At 41.7% G+C, this 18,023-nt stretch overlaps 2 protein-coding genes across 4 annotated transcripts in view; one reads left to right on the top strand and one right to left on the bottom strand.

Annotated features, from left to right (window-relative positions):
* The window catches only part of JAK1 (Janus kinase 1), a 241,822-nt gene that overhangs the window by 67,957 nt on the left and 155,842 nt on the right, over window positions 1–18,023 (top strand). The gene's annotated exons all lie outside the window — the stretch shown is intronic.
* Window positions 512–12,215, bottom strand: LOC147578076 (uncharacterized). Its single transcript, XM_086717207.1, has 3 exons — window positions 11,809–12,215; window positions 4,622–4,695; window positions 512–744 (listed from the first exon to the last, which is right to left on the bottom strand). Exons 1-3 carry the CDS (start codon window positions 12,019–12,021, stop codon window positions 717–719), a joined length of 315 nt encoding a protein of 104 aa, XP_086573333.1. The 5' UTR covers window positions 12,022–12,215; the 3' UTR covers window positions 512–716.

The raw sequence follows: 18,023 nt of genomic DNA, 5'->3' as shown, positions 1-18,023 counted from the left end.
ATTCATTCTATTCATTAGAAATGAGCCACTAAGTCCAGCTCATAACCAAGGAGAAGAGAATTAGGCTCACCCTCTTAAAGGTAGTGTCAAAGAATTTGTGGACATTTTAAACCACCACAGAATTCAAAATCCTTCATTTCCCCCTTCCTGTGTGCCAATGTGCAAAAACCAACCACAAAACAGATTCCTGCATAATAGAGCTCAGGGTCTGGTGTGGACGTGAACATGAAAACAAGCAATTACAGTACACCAAGATATGGGTCCTAGTTTTCTCCCATGTGACATGGCGGACAATAGATGCTTGGGGGCACACAAGTCAATGTATGTGAAAATGCTTTTGTATAAGTGTAGTTTAGCAAAAGTGATCAAGAGCTGAGATTCAACAGGCAAAATGCCTGCATTCAAATTTCAGTTCTGCCACTTACTATCTCTGTGAGCCTGGACCACTAAATCATCTTCTCTGTGCCCCAGTTTCCTCATCAGTAAGATGAGAGAATAACAGTACCTAACTCACAGGGTCTTTGTGAGGATTAAATGAGTTAGCATATGGAAAGGTTTAAAAGATACCTGGAATTGGGGCACCTGGGTGGCTCAGTCAGTTAAGTGTCCGACTTTGGCTCAGGTCATGATCTCACGGTCTGTGAGTTCGAGCCCCACGTCATGTTCTGTGCCGACAGCTCAGAGCCTGAAGCCTGTTTCAGATTCTGTGTCTCCCTCTAGCTCTGCTCCTCCTGTGCTCGCATTCTATCAAAAACAAACAAAAAAGTTAAAAAAGAAAAAAAAAGGTAACTGAAACATAGCAAGGGCTGGTTATCACAGTTGTAAACTGTGAGCTGCTTCAGGAATGAAAGGTAATGTTAGGGGTGTCTGGGTGGCTCAGTTGGTTAAGTGTCCCACTTCGGCTCAGGTCACGATCTCATGGTGCATAGGTTTGAGCCCCACATCAGGCTCTGTGCTGACAGGTCAGAGCCTGGAGCCTGCTTCAGATTTTGAGTCTCCCTCCCTCTCTACCCCTCCCCTGCTCATGGTCTGTCTCTGTCTCTCAAAAATAAATAAACGTTAACAAATTTTTAAAAAAAGGAATTAAAGGTAATATTATTCTACTTTCTGAGTCTAAGTACATATCCTTATGCCTGTCTTATTGCAGATGAAATTAACTTTAAAAAATGTTTAAGGATGTATTTGTACCTTTATCTTTTTAAGCATATGACACGTAGTAAGATGACTGTCACTCTTCATCTCTACCCCACCCACTCATTAATCCCACTTCCTTCCCCAGGGGAAACCACATTAACAGTTTCATGAATGTTCTTTCAGAAATGTTTCTACCTGTTTAAAAGCTGGTTTTTTAAAAATACTTTACTATAAATGGAATTGTATTATACGTATCTGCTACTTGCTTTTTTTCCGTGAATAATTTTACTGTTAATAGTTAATAGGCCTTTTCATGTTAATGACCACAGCTTGACATCATTCCTTTTAGTGACCACAGGAAATTTTGTAGGATAGATACTGTCAGTTCTTTAAACATTCTTCTACTGATGGCTATACATGTTGATTCCAACTTTTTATTATTATAAACAATTTTATAATAAACATGAACATTTAAATGGACTTTCTGACCTTCAAAGACTTCATGAATATACATTTTTTAAAAATTAATTTGTTTATTTTAAGAGAGAGAGAGAGTGAAAACAGAGGAGGGGCAGAGAGATGGGGAGAGAAAGAGAATGCCAAGCAGGCTCCATGCTGTCAACCTTGAGCTCAATGTGGGGCTTGAACCCATGAAACATGAGATCATGACCTGAGCCAAAATTGAGAGTTGGATGCTTACCAGACTGAGCTACCCAGGTGCCTCAAATATACATGTTTTTTATTAAGACCTGTTATACTCATTGGACCTATAAAGTTCTAGTGAAAAAGTCTATAGAAATTTAAGCCTTTTAGCTTGACATCCAGGAATTTCTCCAGTGTGATCCCAAATTATTTCTTTGTTTCTGTCACTTGGCACTGCTTTTGCACAAACTCCACACCTAGACAAATTGTCTTACGTGATATTACTAGAACACACCATACACATTTTTGCCTTCAGGCCTTTGACTAGGAAAGGTCTCCCTACTCCCCTTGGCTTTTCTGTCCTATTCTTCTGTAGTAGGTGACAACGGGGTGGTCTGTCCATCTCACAGAAGTGGATTCCTGGTTTCCTACTTGATTACAATTATTTAGACCAGGAATTGATACCACACCAAAGCTGTGCCAATCACAGTCTCCCTGAAGAACTTGGAATTGGGACCAAAAGTGAGCATCTGTCCACATAGCCAGAGTTGGGTCACCATGGGAGCTATGGGATGGTTTTTCTGATCCTTGGGGGCAAGAAATGCAGCCAAAGCAGGCTGGTAGAGGCAGAAGAATGAGATGGACTTACAGAGAGGAGATGAAACACAGTCTGGGTATTTTCCCAAATAGCACATGGATCTTCTTCCATCAAAGGACCCAGTTACACTCCTGCCTTGCATTCTGTCAAAACTGAGTTTACTAAAGCTGGTTTTTCCTATTTACAGTCATAAAAGTGGATCCTATTGTATATTCCTTGAAGGTTGAGCCCTAGTTACTCTGATCTGTGAGGGCCTGAACCTGCATGCCTTGGCCCACTCACTTAAACCATTCATTTTGGCCACTTTGTTTCAAACTCATGAGTATCCAATATTACTATGCAAAGAGGAATTCCAGATGAGGAAGATAAAGATCAGGACTTTTCTTACTTTTTAAATTTTTAACCATTTTGGATGGACCTTTCTAAGGCAGCTGACAAAAATTACCTAGCTTATTAAATTGAGTGTATTATTATTTAGTCATTTCTGGATGATTCAAACTAAACATGAAGATCAAATATCTTATTTTATTTTTATTTTGTTTTAATGTTTATTTATTTTGAGACAGAGCACGAGTGGGGGAGGGGCAGAGAGAGAGGAAGAGAAAGAATCCCAAGCAGGCTCCACACTGCCAGCACAGAGCCCGACACAGGGCTTGAACTCACAAACTATGAGATCATGACCTGAGTGAAAATCAAGAGCCAGACACTTAAACTACTGAACCACCCAGATGCCCTGAAGATCAAACATTTTATATGAAGATTCAGAGAATCTATAGGTTCATCTCAACTAATGAGCACCAGTTACTAAAACAGAATAAAATAAGCCTCCTCTTTGAAGGGAAAAATGAGATGTCAGATATGAGTCCTCCTTTAAGAATGGAAACTTTTTTTAAGCTTATTTATTTTGAGGGAGACAGCATGCGAGCAGGGGAGGGGCAAAGAGAGAGGGAGAATCTCAAACAGCTCAGCACTGCCAGCACAGAGCCTGATGTGGGGCCCGACCCATGAAACTGTGAGATCATGACCTGAGCCGAAATCAAGAGTTGGACGCTCGACTGACTGAGCCACCCAAGTGCCCCAAGAATGGAAACTGTTTTAATTCAAGAAAAACTATGAAGCAAACCACCTAGACCTAAAGATATTTTCAAATTCAGATGCTAGACTGTAAAAATATTTCAGTCTTTGCAGAAGGGAAAGCTAAGTTTATGATTTAGTGAGCTACTCATGGGGCTTAATGATTTATCAGTTAGGTTACCAAATAAGATTTCAGTTTACCGAGTTCAGTTCTCTCCATGTTAAGAAACACTTTTCTCTGTTGCTTTCTCACACTTGTGTGCAGAGATAAAATCTCTCCTGCCATAAAGCCCACACTCATTCTTTACCTCTATGTTGGTATGGACATCAAGGTTGGTGCAACAAATTCAATTGTGGTATGCTCTGAAATGGATGTGGCTGGTGTCAGATCAAAAGAGTTTGTGAATTATACTTACTACTAAACTTGGGATGATCTTATTTTGGTTTAGAACTAAGCCCCTTGTTTCCACGTATAAAACCTCCAGTGTAATTTTTGTTTTGTTTTTGGTTGAATAGTTTTTGTTGAAATTAATCATGCTCACATAAGAATGTAGAAGACATAAGTGTACCATCAGAAGGAAGAATAAAAATAATCTAAGAATTCTCTCTAGCACCCCCCTCAGGTTAAGAAAAGAACATTTTCCTCATCAGAGAAACTTGGGTGGGCCTCCTCAATTGCTCTCCCCTCCCTACACCACTGAAGTAATCAATGTTCTGAATTTTAGGGTAATTATCCCCTTAGTTTTCTTTTCTTTAGTTTTGTGACCTATGTGAATCCCTAAACAAGAGTGTTTAGTTTTGCCTGTTTTAAACTTAGTATAAACAGAGTCATATTGTATATTTTCTTCAGGGTCTTGCTTCTTTCAACGCTGTGTTTGCAATATCTATGTTGGTGTGTGCAGCTGTTCATTATATTCATTGCTGTATAATAGTACCTGCATGAATATACTACAGTTGTATATTCAACCTTTGGTGGACATTTGGATGCTTCCAGTTTGTTACTATTATTACGAACAATGCTGCTATAAACATCCATGTATATATTTCCTACTGCCAGAGTTCCTAGTTGAAAGTATACAACTGGGAGAAGAATCATAGGATCTTTACACACTCAGTCTTACTAAGTAATGCCAAACTGTTTTTTTAAATGCTATTGCAAATTTATGCTCTTACCTGCAATGTATAAGAGTTCCCATTGTTCCACAGCATTTTCTACATTTGGAATGGCCAGACTTCCTTTCATCAATCTGGTGGAGATGTAAAAATATTTCAGTGTGGTTTTACTTTGCATTTTACTCCTTATTCCTAAGGATGAACATCTTTTCATATGTTTAATGGCTATTTGAGTTTCTCCTTTTGTGAGATATCTGTTTTTGTCTTTTGTCCATTTTCCTATTTTGTGTTTGTCACTTATTCATAATTCCCAAGTCTTCTTTGTATATTTTTGATACTACTCTTTTATCACTTAAATCTGTCGCAAATATGCATCTCCTTCTAGTGGATGGTAGGTTATTTTATTACGTTTTTTGATGAATAAATATTCTCAATTTTAATGTAGTCTAATTTGCCAATCTTTTGTCTTATGTTTATACATTTTATGTCTTAAGAAAACTTTCCCTGGGGCGCCTGGGTGGCGCAGTCGGTTAAGCGTCCGACTTCAGCCAGGTCACGATCTCGCGGTCCGTGAGTTCGAGCCCCGCGTCGGGCTCTGGGCTGATGGCTCAGAGCCTGGAGCCTGTTTCCGATTCTGTGTCTCCCTCTCTCTCTGCCCCTCCCCCGTTCATGCTCTGTTTCTCTCTGTCCCAAAAATAAATAAACGTTGAAAAAAAAAATTTAAAAAAAAAAGAAAACTTTCCCTGCCCCAGGGTCATGAATATTTTCTCCTATATTATTTTCTAAAATTTTTATGGTTTGCCTTTTACATTAGATTTTAATTCACCTGGAGATTATTTATATGTATGGTATGAATTAAGGATCCAATTTTATTTTTATAACTAAATACCCAGTCATCCCAGCACTATTTACTGCAGGCTCCATGATTTCTCCTTTACTCTGCAGTGCCCCTTTTTCTATATATTTGTGGATCTAGTTCTGGCCTCTCCAAGTTCATTGATTTATTTTTCTATGCTTAGACTGATACTATACTGTCTTAATTATAATGACTGTATAAATTTTAATATCTTTTTTTTTTTCAATGTTTTATTTTATTTTTGGGACAGAGAGAGACAGAGCATGAACGAGGGAGGGGCAGAGAGAGAGGGAGACACAGAATCGGAAACAGGCTCCAGGCTCTGAGCCATCAGCCCAGAGTCTGACGCGGGGCTCGAATTCACGGACCGCAAGATCGTGACCTGGCTGAAGTCGGACGCTTAACCGACTGCGCCACCCAGGCGCCCCTAAATTTTAATATCTTGATGGCAAGTCCCTATCTTCTTCTTCAAGAATGTCTTGGCTCTTTTTGGCCTTTTGACTTTCATATATATTGTAGATCAAGTTGTCAAGTTCCACCAAGAAAGTCTTCTGGGATTTTAACTGTAATTGGAATTAAATCTATAGATCAGTTTGGGGAAGAATTCACATCTTTAAAATGTTAAGTCTTCTAGTACATGAACATAGTATATCTCCATTTATCTAGGTCCTCTTTAACAACATTCACTAACATTTTTATAATTTTCTTGCATATACTTTGTTAGACTTATTCCTGGGTAATTTTTTAACATATAAATTTGGATGCTACCACAAATGAACTGTTATTTAGAAATCAGTTGCTTTGTAATTGTATTATTCTAAGGCTACTGTAACAAGTTGCTACAAACTTAGTGGTATAAAACAACAGAAATTTATTATCTCACAGTTCTGTAGTTCTGAAGTCCAAAATCAGTTCCACTAGGCCCAAATCAAGATGTTGGAAAGGCTATGTTGCTCTCTAGAGGCTCTAGGGGAGAATCTGTTTCCTTGTCCTTTCCAGTTTCTAGAGCTATCCACATGCCCTGGTTTGTAGCCTCCTTTCTCCATCTTCAAAACCAGTCACAGGTTGGCTGACTTTTATGACACACTTTTCAGTTTTAAGGACTCTTGTGATTACATTTGGCTCTCCCAGATAATCCAGGATAATCTTACCATTTTAAATTAATTTAATCATGTCTACAAAGTCATTTTTGACATTTAAGGCAAACATGTTCACAGATTTCAGGGATTAAGATCTGGACATCTCTATAGATAAGATGGGCATCATTCTACCTACCATGGTAGTACTGATTTTGTATCCTACAGTCTTGCTAACCTCTTATGAATTATTATCATTTATCTATAGGTTCTTTTAGGTTTCTACATATATAACCCAATCATTTGCAAATAATGACGGTTTTGTTTTGTCCTTTCCAATGAGTGTGTGTGTGTGTGTGTGTGTGTGTGTGTGTGTGTGTTTCCTACATTTAATGCCAAGGTAAAACACAAAGAATGGCTGGGGAAAACAAACAAACAAACAAATAAAAACCAAAATACTGCTAGGACTTCCAATATAGTGTTAAATAGGAGTGATTATGTAAGGCAATCCTGTTTTGTTTCTAATCTCTAATGGAATACTTTCAGCGTCTCATCATTAAGCATAATATTTGATGCAGGCTTTTTTTCTCCTGAAATTGAGATGATCATATGATTTTTCTCCTCTAATCTGTTAATCACATTAATTACATTAATTGATTTTCTAATGTTAAACCAACCTTCCTTTCTGAGAAAAATCAAACTTGGTCATGCATTTTAGTAGTCATGCTAATGAGTGATTCTGGGCCTTTTATTTTCCTTTGCTTGTATACATTATCATAATCAGGTTATCGCAGCTAGTTTATAACAGCCTCACAAAATTAGTCACAGAGGGTACCTACTTTTTCTATTCTCTGGAATAGTTTGTGTAAGGTTGGAATTATTTGTTACAGCATTGGTTTTAATAAAATTGCTGAGTTTCTAAACGTAAACTACATTGTGAAGCTTTGTACATTCTTCAACATGTCTGTGAAGTGCTTTAAATTTTTTTAATGTCTATTTATTGTTGAGGGGGGGGGCAGAGAAAGAGAGAGGGAGACACAGAATCCGAGGCAGGCTCCAGGCTCTGAACTGTCAGCACAGAGCCTGGTGCAGGGCTTGAACCCATGAACTGGGATATCATGACCCTAGCAGAAGTCAGATGGGAATCACCATGAAGTGCCTCATGAAGTGCTTTTACATTTAATTATTCAACCCAGGGAGATTGGAGGTACTATCTCTCTCTCTCTCTCTTTTTATTCCTGATAGGGAAATTGAAGCTAAACAGATTACATATATGCCTAAAGATCACATAATTCCTAAATGGCCCACCAGGACTTGAATTAAGATTTCTAGGGGTGCCTGGATGGTTCAATCAGTTAAGCGTCCGACTTCGGCTCAGGTCATGATCTCAAGGTTTGTGAGTTCAAGCCCAGCATGGAGCTCTCTGTTATTAGCGCAGAGCCTACTTGAGATTCCCTATCTCCCCCTCCCCCTGCCCCTCCTCCACTCTTTTGCTCTCAAAAATAAATAAACATTAAAAAAAAAAAGACTTCTTGGCTCCAAATCTATTATACAATACTACATTTTCATTGATACTCTCCAGAAGTATTGATATCTTGGCTGCCATGAGTTCACATTTTTCTAAAAAAAAATTTTTTTTACGGTATCTCTGTCTCTTCCTTGGATTTTATTTCTTGCCATCACTTTTCTCCTTGCCCCACTATTGCTTTATTTCTAATACGCTGTTCCCATAGACAGAAATAGGTTCCTGTAGTATGCTCTGAGTGTCTGAGGGACATTCCTTAAAGTAAAGAGCATCAGCTTTGGAACATCCATTTCAGATGGGCTAAGAAGATTTTATTATTCTCTTTGTTTCTCTTATATTGCTAGACTGTTAATTCTCTTTATGTTTGTATGTTCTATACGTTGCTACTCAAAGCGTAATCTGTGCAAGTGGCATCTCCTTGGAGCATGTTCGTAGCAAAGCAGGTCCCATCCCAGAACCAATAAATCAGAAACTGCATTTTAGTAAGATTTCTAGGTGATTCTTGTGGACATTAAGGTTTGAGAAACATTGGCCTACATCACCAATTAGACTATAAAATCTTTGGGAACTCCTTATACCTTCTTATACCGCCAGTTCCAAACACCATGCCTTATGCAAAACCACACACTCATGAGATGAAGGCTATGATGATAATTTTGTAAAACACATGGCAAATCAGAATCCTCACTTCTGATTTTGACTGTGTCAGGAACTCCATATATTGTTTAATTTCAATGACCTTTAGTTTCTCCTCTATAAAATGAAGGTGTGTAATTTTTTCTAATGATCTCCTAAATTCCAAAATGCTACACCACGACTGATAAATATCTTGTAGTTAAACTAATTAATGTCGATAACAATTGAAATTGTCCTGAGGTATTTTCTTTGCAAGAATTCAACATGAATTACACAATGGTGTTGAATGAAATATGTAATATATTTTTAAAATATCACTTGCATCCAAATAGGTTGTTATTCTTAAGATCTCACTTGGAAAAGATGACTTTTGTTTGATCAGATGCCCTTTCTCAAGCGGCAAAGCAGTGTAATAATAGGGGTCAACACTTTGTGTTTCTTTTTTTTTTTTTTTTTTAACGTTTATTTATTTTTGGGACAGAGAGAGACAGAGCATGAACGGGGGAGGGGCAGAGAGAGAGGGAGACACAGAATCAGAAACAGGCTCCAGGCTCCGAGCCATCAGCCCAGAGCCTAATGCGGGGCTCGAACTCACGGACCGCGAGATCGTGACCTAGCTTGAAGTCGGACGCTTAACCGACTGGGCCACCCAGGCACCCCAACACTTTGTGTTTCTAAAGTTCAGGTTCAGTAGCCTGGTATAATGGCAAACTGGAAACTGTAGTATGGGAGAATATAGGAAGTGATGCTTTGATTTCATGAACATTGTGTAGGACTATCAAACCAGAATTAATATATTCTACCTCAGCTGCCTAGAATTTCAAATTTTAGCAATTTTGTATTTGTTCTCACCTTCAAGATATCAGAGGTAGAGAAGGGGGAGAGACAGCAGTGTTAAAAAAAAAGATTGCCCCAGGGGCACCTGGAGACTCAGTTGGTTGAACTGAGCGTCCAACCCTTGATTTTGGCTCAGCTCATGATCTCACAGGTTGTGAAATCGAGCCCTGCATCAGGCTGTGCATTGATACCACAGAGCCTGCTTGGGATTCTCTCTCTACCCCCCCCGCCCCTCCCCTGCTTATTCTCTCTCTCTCTCTCTCTCTCAAATAAATAAACTTAAAAAATAAAGTTTTAGTTCGGAGTGTATCTGGCTAGTTCAGAGTGTATCTGGCTGGCCTAAAAAATGAGACATTTCATAATTTGCTCTTCTGTTCTATCACTGGAAAAAAACCTTATCTTCTTGGAGAAGAATTTGTACTTGGGTTGTATTGTTATAACTGTACCATAATCACCATTGTGGAACCATTGTTGACAACCCACAAAAAAATGAAGTTTTTCATGATTGCCACTTATAGTTTTGATTCCTTTGATCTTAACATCTACTTGTTTGGTAATTCTGTTCCCTAAATTAGACATTTGGTATATATAGTTGGTCAGCCTTGAAACTTCAAAGACAACAAGCTGTCCAGCCATCTGCATGACTGCCATTGAAGTCCCTTGTGTTCTCACAGATTGCAGCTTGTCTATTCTGAAAGATGAGCTACACATTTATTCTGAGCCTGAGCAAAACATCTGACCAGTCTCAGAGCAACCCTGCCAGTTATTTATGAGTCTAGCGGTTCCCATGCAAAATACCAAACACTGTACTTAAAACAGCATGGTTAGTGGCAAATGGTATCTTCCATACCACTGTTTTAATGTTTTTTTGTTTTTTGTTTTTTGTTTTTGTTTTTTTTTTGGTTTCTTTTTGTGTTTTGTTTTGTTTTGCTTTTTGAGAGAGACACCACAAGCAGGGGAGGGATGGGGCGGGGGGGGGGGGGGGGGGGGGGCAGAAGATCCCAAGCCGGCTCTGCCTGACAGCGGGTGAGCCCAATGCCGGCCTGGAACTCATGAACTGGACATCATGATCTGAATTGAAGTTGGATGCTCAATAGACTAAGTCACCCAGTCGCCCCTTCCGTACCATTTTGGAGAAGCACTGTTTTTTTTCTTTCCCTTCCTTCCTTCCTTTTTTTCTCCTTCTCCTCCTCCTCCTCCTCCTCCTCCTCGCCTACTTTGCGATTAACTTCTGGGGATAAGAAAAAAAAAATGACTTGCAAACATCTTGCTTTGGCGTTGTCAAATTTAGCCTACTACGTGCATGTATTGTGTTTGGGAGTTGCTTGGTTTTGTTTTGTTTTAGATGGGTAGGAACAGAGCATGGAGTAAGGATTTGAATAGGTTACTGCAGAAGGCGTTTTATTTTCCTATAGAGGGAAAAAATATACCCAGTTAGCTGGGTGACCCTGGGGAAGTCACTTAACCTCTAAATTTCCTCATCTGCAAAATGAATGCATTGGTCTACACACAGCCATTTAAATCCCTCCTTCAATTGTTCATTCATTCAATCTCTATTCAGTACCTGGTATGCGCCATTCATGCTAACAACACCGATTCTTGGAGAGCTTAAAATTGCGTCTTTAAACATCACTTTAACATCAGCTTTAAACATCACTCCTCATCCTCCTTTAAAACCAGTTCCTGATCTCTCTCCCCCGCAACAGATCCAAACACTTTTTCTGTCTGAAAACACACACGGGGACAAGAAACATGTCAGTTGCATTCAACCTGGAGCGGATGTACCAGCGGGCTAGCGAGCTTTTCTTCCCTTGGAAAGGGCGGGCTCTGCATCGTAAAGAGCTGCAAGGCACCCGGGCGTAGAGTGTGTTCCCCAGTCGCTCCTTTCCCGGCTGGGGGAAACCTGGGAAACATTTTTGGGCCCCGTCCGAGTCACGCGGCAATTCCACGGCAGGAATTGTGCAATGAGGCGAGTCGGGCGGCTGGCCGGGGTTGGAAAGACGGCGGGGGAGGCCGCCACAGTGCCAACCCTTCCTCCCTGGGGAACCGTGAGGCGCGACGGCGCGGCCAGGACGCCGGGGATCCGGACGGCCCCTAATCCCGGCCAAGAAAGCTGCAGGGGCGCGGAGGAGAGGAGCGCGTGGGGCCCGTCCCCTCTCCGCGGCAGGGACTGCCCCCGCGCGCTCCCCGGGACTCCACTTGGGGCCGCGAGCCGAGGGGGGTGGGGGGCAGAGCGGGAACGGCGGCCCCGACCCTCCCCCCCCCCCCCCCCCGCGGCCGCGAGGACGCGGCGGGGTGGGAGGGACCGCAGACTCACCCGGGCGACCGCGGCCGGGAAGTCCGGGCTCGCACTTTCGGTTAGAGCACCGGGGCTTCCAGCGGCGCCGCGCCCCCACCCCCGCCGGCCGGCTCGCGCTTTCGGGCTGTGACGCAGCCGTCCGGGTACGCAGAAGTCTGCGCGGAAGCCCGGAACCTCCCGGGCCGCCGGCGCCGCCCGGCCGCCCCCGCGCCGCCCAGCGTTCCCGCCCATGCCTCCGCCGGGGTAACCCAGGGAGCCCGGGCGGGACGCGCTCCCCGGGCGCGGGCTCGCAGATCAACCTTTGGTCCCGTTCGCCACTCAGGTCACCGGCCGGTGACGTGCGTACTATTATTAGCGTTAGAGGTGAGGAAGCCGACTCAAAAAATATCCAGTTACGTGCTTGAAGTCAAACAGAAGGAAGAGCTGCGAAGCAATTCCAGCTTTGTCTGGACACAGCTAGGTCATACTTCTCTTGGGTCGGCCTCTTCCAGGCTTTCATCCCAGCGAGCAGCAGACGGGTAACAGGTGGGGCAGGTAAACAGAGACGGAGCCCCTCTGTACGGGGCAGCGGGGGCAGTTGGCTTCTGGTTGTTGCACACTCATTTGCCCCAGTGTGCCGTAAAAATCTGTTTTGTCCCTGTGTATCTCGGAGTGGACGAGGTTGGAAAGCATTTCACAGACCTTCTACCTCGAGTTTCAAACCTGATCTTGGGATCAGGGACACCTAACATAAGGGATTTGTTGGAGAATTAAATAAGACGGCGTTTATGTGGTTGCTAGCACCTCGGGGATCTTCAATATGTGTTAATGGTTTTTTTTTTTTTTTTTTTTTTTTTTTTTTTGCAGCGCTCCCGGGGTCATCTGGGCACTCACCCTAACACTGGCGAAGGGACCTAGCCATTTTAGGTCAACACCCTCTCTGACAGATGAAAGATACAATGCACCCAATGGGAAAATCACTCCCCCCCCCCCCCCGCCCCAATCTCCATCTGATTAGTGACAGAGGGCGAGCTAGGGGCCCTGTTTCTTGGGACTGTGCAAGGGCTCTGGCCACCTCACCCTCCTTTTCCTCCCAGAAGCTTCAGAAGGGCTCTAAGGCCAGAACGTGACTTCCTCGGGGACCTGATGACGGTGATGTGGGCGGGGACCTCCGGGAAGGAGGAGGAAGTCAAGTCACTGGGTTCGCAGCTGCTCCCCCCACCCCCTAGAGAGGGATCCAGAGCCTCAGACGTGGGGCCAGCCCTGCAGGCCTCGGGCTCTTTGCTGGCTGGGGCTGGGCCCCTAAGATAAAGAGAGAGAGAGAGAGAGAGAGAGAGAGTGTGTGTGTGTGGTGTGTCCGGAAGTGCAGTGGGCGGGGGAGCGTCGGGCTGTGGAATATCCAAGTAAATGTAGATCAAGGTAGGAAGGAACAGGCTGGCGTTGGGATTTTCTCCTGGATGGGGCACGCTCCTTCCATGGCAAATCATTTCAGGGTCAGCACAGAATTTTGAGAGGAGTTTATCTTGGAAAGTGAAATAGGCTGATGAAAGTTTTATAACATGGCCACATCTTGGGAACTGTTTGGGTTTTAAAATCACTGCTCACTGGAGTAGCTGGTTTTGCCTTCCAAGCCTTGATTTTACGAAATGAGGCTAAGCTACCTGGGCAGCCCTTACCCTTGGGCATCCTGGAATGACTGGAACAGGAATAGCCTCCAGGTAGAGTTGCAGCTCCAAAGGGAAGCCAGACCATGAAAGGAAAGGACACTTCTTTGAAAACTAAATCCTTTTTTTTTTAAATCACAAAAATAATTAGTACTCATTGTACACAAGTTAGATTTTTTTCAGAATCACAAAGAAGATAAAAAATTGAAATCCAACACCTTGGAAACTACTGTTGATAATTTGGTATATAGTGTTAAACGTAAGCAGACTGAACACGCTGCCTTTTTCCTTGAACAGCCTTTTTTCCTTGAATAAAATGTCATGACATGCCACTAAATATTTTCCATATATGTTTTTTTTCCATGTATGTTTTAAAGTGGTATTTAGTATTCCATTGTGCATTTATTTAACTAAGGTCCAGTCGAAGGATTAAAATTGTGTCAGGATTTTGCTATTGAAATAGCAATGAAGTGTGAGCTTTGTAGCTAAATCTTTGCACACATTCTCAATTATTTATATAGGTTAATTTTCTAGATATGGTATTTCTGGATCCAGAGATAAAGACTGCCCTACATGACCTTTCAAGCTTGATACAGTGACCCCCACACCAGTGTTTCCCCAGACTTCCTGTACCCTTTATTCACCGAGAATTTATGGAACATCCATCCCATGCCAGACATGCCTGGATGGATACAGGCAGAGATGAATACTTTGTAGCACAACGTGCCATAAATGTTGTCAGAGCTTTGGGTAGTGAGATGCCCAGTTTGAGGAGGGTCATAAAAGACAAGTTGACTTTTTTGAGACCAAGGGATTTTATGTGAGAGGAAGTTAGTGAGGAGCACTGAAAAAAAAAAGGGAGGAACAACAAAAGGGCCAAGGGGAGTTTTCTGTGCAAAAGCATGGTGGCCTAAAAGCCTGGTATGTGTTCATATATTTGGCAAAATTGTGGGTTGTCTTGTGTGCTTGTAGTAAGCATAGACTTGGGAAGGAGAGTAGTAAGAGAATGCAAAAAAACAAAAACAAAAACAAAATACACTATTATGTCATGCTAAGAAAGTTCTGACCTTATTCACATGGTAAACAGAGAAAGTTATTTATGGAGCCGCCAAGAAACTTCATGTATGATGAAATTGGATCTCACCACTTAACCTACTGAAGGGCACTGTCTTCAGTAGACCCTTGAAATCATTCCTGGGAATAAAGAAACAAAAGATGCAAAAAATTGCAAAGAAAGTATCCCCAAAGAATGTTGAAATGGAAACTGCAGAGAATCGACCAAATTCAGCAGTAGTACCTACCAAGTCTGTCACACTGAAGAATGTGCTACAGTAATCATTAGTAAATTTGGTCATGAGTAACATTCTCTTCTCTAAAGAGAATGGCCTGGATATTGATGCATTTCCATTTCCTATCAGGAAAACAAATCCAGAGTAATAAACTTTAAAACATGTAGCCTAGATTTTAGTATGTGAAAAGCCCTTTGTAAACTGTAAGTAGTGTTCAATGAAAGATATATTTCTGGAAGGTGGTTTAATAAAAACTTTTGCTTATACACAAGGGGTCACAATGTTCAAATGCCTGCTGTGACCAGGTAGATCATAACTTTCAGCAATTCTGGAAAATTCTCAACTATTATCTCTTCAAATGTTTCTTTTCCCTCATTTTTGCTATCTCCTTAAAGAATTCTGATTACATGTATATTAGACCTTCTAATTCTGTCATCCAAGTCTTGTAATCTCTCATATTTTGTATTTGCACTTGGTTGTTTTTTAGGATCTGACTTCTAGTTTGCTAATTCATTCTTGAATTGTGTCCAATCTCCTTTTGCTCTTGAGTTCTTAATGTCTATCATTTCTTTCTTTCTTAGCAGTTTTGTTGGACAATTCTGTATAGTCTCTTGTCTCTTGCTCATACCTACCAGCTTTCATTTCATGAAAAAAGGTTCAAAAGGAAGCCAGTCTGTCCCCTGGCCTCTAGGCCTTCATCAGCAGGAAAAGAGAGGGATCCTTGGTGTGACTTGACCTTTAGATAAGATCTTTCCTTCCCTACCCCTCCCATAGGAATTGCCAGGAGAGAAGAGGGAAGCATTGGACTCTCTATGCTCTTGAGAAAGGACTCCACCCTCCACAAGGGTCTTACCACCACTATCTGCCACAAGGCCATTGCAATTCCATTTTGCCTACATTCCCGTTTATGTCAGGGGCGCCTGGGTGGCTCAGTAGGTTAAGCATTTGACTTCAGCTCAGGTCATGGTCTCCTGGTTCCTGAGTTTGAGCACTGCATCAGGCTTTTTGCTGTCAGCTCAGAGCCCACTTAGGATCCTCTGTCTCCCCCTCTCTGTCTCTCTGCTCCTCCCCCACTCACTCTCTCTCTCTCAAAATAAGCAAAAGAAGCCCAGAACTCTCAGATCATCCTTCATACACAAAGCTAATCCCATGTGGCTCTAAGGACAGAGAGATACCTTCTGCTATAGTATTCTATATCTCTCTCCTAGCTTTTTTCCCCCACCACCTGCCATACTATATATTTTATTAGTCTCCCTCTTCTGAAACCACAACCTCCTTAAGAGTGGGGATATTTGTTTTGTTAACTGCTTTGTCTTCAAAGCTTAGAATATTACCTGAAAAATAGAAGGTATTCAAAAAATATATTTGTCAAGTGAATTAATATTAAACATTCTTATTTTATATTCGCTATCTTGCCATTCCATTTCCAAAGATTTTGCAAGTCTGATTTTTGTTCAGCTGTTGCTGTTAGCTTTTATTTATTTTGATCTTTTTACTTGTGTGGTTTGTGGATTTTTACTCTCATATTCCTTGGGGGTTTATCTGTAGAAATTCTTTGAGGCATAGATTAAAGTTCATTCATTCACAGATCATTTGTATTTACTTTTCCTAGTTGGCTGGGGTAACTCTTTACCCAGGACCAAATTAATATCTCTGCTTGTTTTTGTTTCTGTTGTTTTTTTTTTTTTTAACTATAAAAGTGGGTGAGTGGGGTTGCAAACCCATGTGTGTGGATATAAATGATCAAACGACAAATATTTTCTTCAGACAAAACAGAACAATGATATGAGAGTAAGAGGTTTTTACTTGTAAATAGGCTTTACCTGCTAAAAACAGGTCCCTGCTGTACAGATTTTGTATAGATAATTTATTTAGCTCTTGCAGTGTGGGGAATAAGCTTAGGAATTCCCTGAGCCTGCACTGATGGGTTAACAAGGCATAAAGAATTACAAAGCCATAGGATGCTCACACCCAACTCTTGGCAAACAAGATTATGTGAATAAGGATAGAGAAGAGGGGCAGAGGCCCCCAGCATGAAGGGGCAAAGGCCCCAATACAAAGGTATATGAGGTGAGCAAGATTAGGTATTCAGGGTGAAAATGCCCCCCAATATAGTACTATAGTAGAAAGCTGCTTTCACAGGAAGGAAGGACCAAATTAGGTAAACAGGTAAATAGGGCTATATACCGCTGCAGGTGAAGTTGCCCAGAGGGGAGCTAATCAACAAAAGAAAGGTGCCTTGTTGACCCTGAGGTTACTTGCTCTGTCTTTCTTGTCCCCTAGACCAGTTTAGGTAAACAGAGGTGGTGCCTCTTGTCTGCTATAAACAACCTCCAGCCCTGCTGCCCCTGTGCCAGGATTTTGTTTTGCATTAACCGAAGCCCCTAACCCTGAATATCTTCAAGACCCCCTTTTCCTCACGTCCATGAGTTAAAGTTCACAGTTTCATTGTCCCTTTGTGCATGTCCATCACCATGTTTGTAAGCCTTCTGATCCTAATAAAAATGGAGCAACAACCTTCAATTGGGGCTCTTGTCTTTTCCTGGACATTAGCCATCTCTTGCATTTTAATCCTGTGTCCACTCTCTTGTTGGACAAGAAAGAACTTTAGACTCAGAGTCTATGACATTGCAGTCCATCCAAAAAATTTCAATATTTTTTGAATATCAGGTGCAGACTTTTGGGTTAAGACCTTGCTTTTTAAAAGGCATTAAGGGGGGCGCCTGGGTGGCGCAGTCGGTTAAGCGTCTGACTTCAGCCAGGTCACGATCTCGCGGTCCGTGAGTTCGAGCCCCGCGTCAGGCTCTGGGCTGATGGCTCGGAGCCTGGAGCCTGTTTCCAATTCTGTGTCTCCCTCTCTCTCTGCCCCTCTCCCGTTCATGCTCTGTCTCTCTCTGTCCCAAAAATAAATAAAAAACGTTGAAAAAAAAATTTAAAAAAAAATAAAATAAAAGGCATTAAGTATAAATACAGTAATCTTGGAGTGTCTTTAGTTAGTCATTTGGGCCACCATAGAGGAAAAAGAAATTAGATTTGTTTCCTCAGCCTTTCTCCACGCTGTAATATTTTCAGCTTACTATTTGCCTGGTCTCAATAAAAGGTTTCTAATGTCAGATAGGTACTGTTGTGTACGTTGAGTGTTGCATTGGTCTCCCTTTCCGAGGCATGTTTAAGTACATTTCAAGGGATACCGAGCTGTGGTCAGTCTCTCTGCAGGTCATTGCATTTAAAAATAGTCTGGTGACTTTTGCCTCAGATTTCCTAGATAATATTGCGGTAGATGAGAAAATTATTCTCTGTT

Source organism: Puma concolor, chromosome C1, assembly GCF_028749965.1.
Source record: "Puma concolor isolate L17-30 chromosome C1, mPumCon1.1.hap2, whole genome shotgun sequence".
Taxonomy (NCBI): Eukaryota; Metazoa; Chordata; class Mammalia; order Carnivora; family Felidae; genus Puma; species Puma concolor.
This window is presented reverse-complemented; position numbering and strand designations above follow the sequence as displayed.

What these genes read in the sequence shown, in the direction of transcription:
- LOC147578076 (XM_086717207.1), bottom strand. Translation starts at nt 12,021, where the DNA reads ATGGGCGGGAACGCTGGGCGGCGCGGGGGCGGCCGGGCGGCGCCGGCG. An exon ending in TCCCGGCCGCGGTCGCCCGG is followed by an intron (nt 4,696 to 11,808) that starts GTGAGTCTGCGG and finishes CATCTCCACCAG; the next exon opens with ATTGATGAAAGGAAGTCTGG. An exon ending in GGAACTCTTATACATTGCAG is followed by an intron (nt 745 to 4,621) that starts GTAAGAGCATAA and finishes TGTTTTTGATAG; the next exon opens with AATGCGAGCACAGGAGGAGC.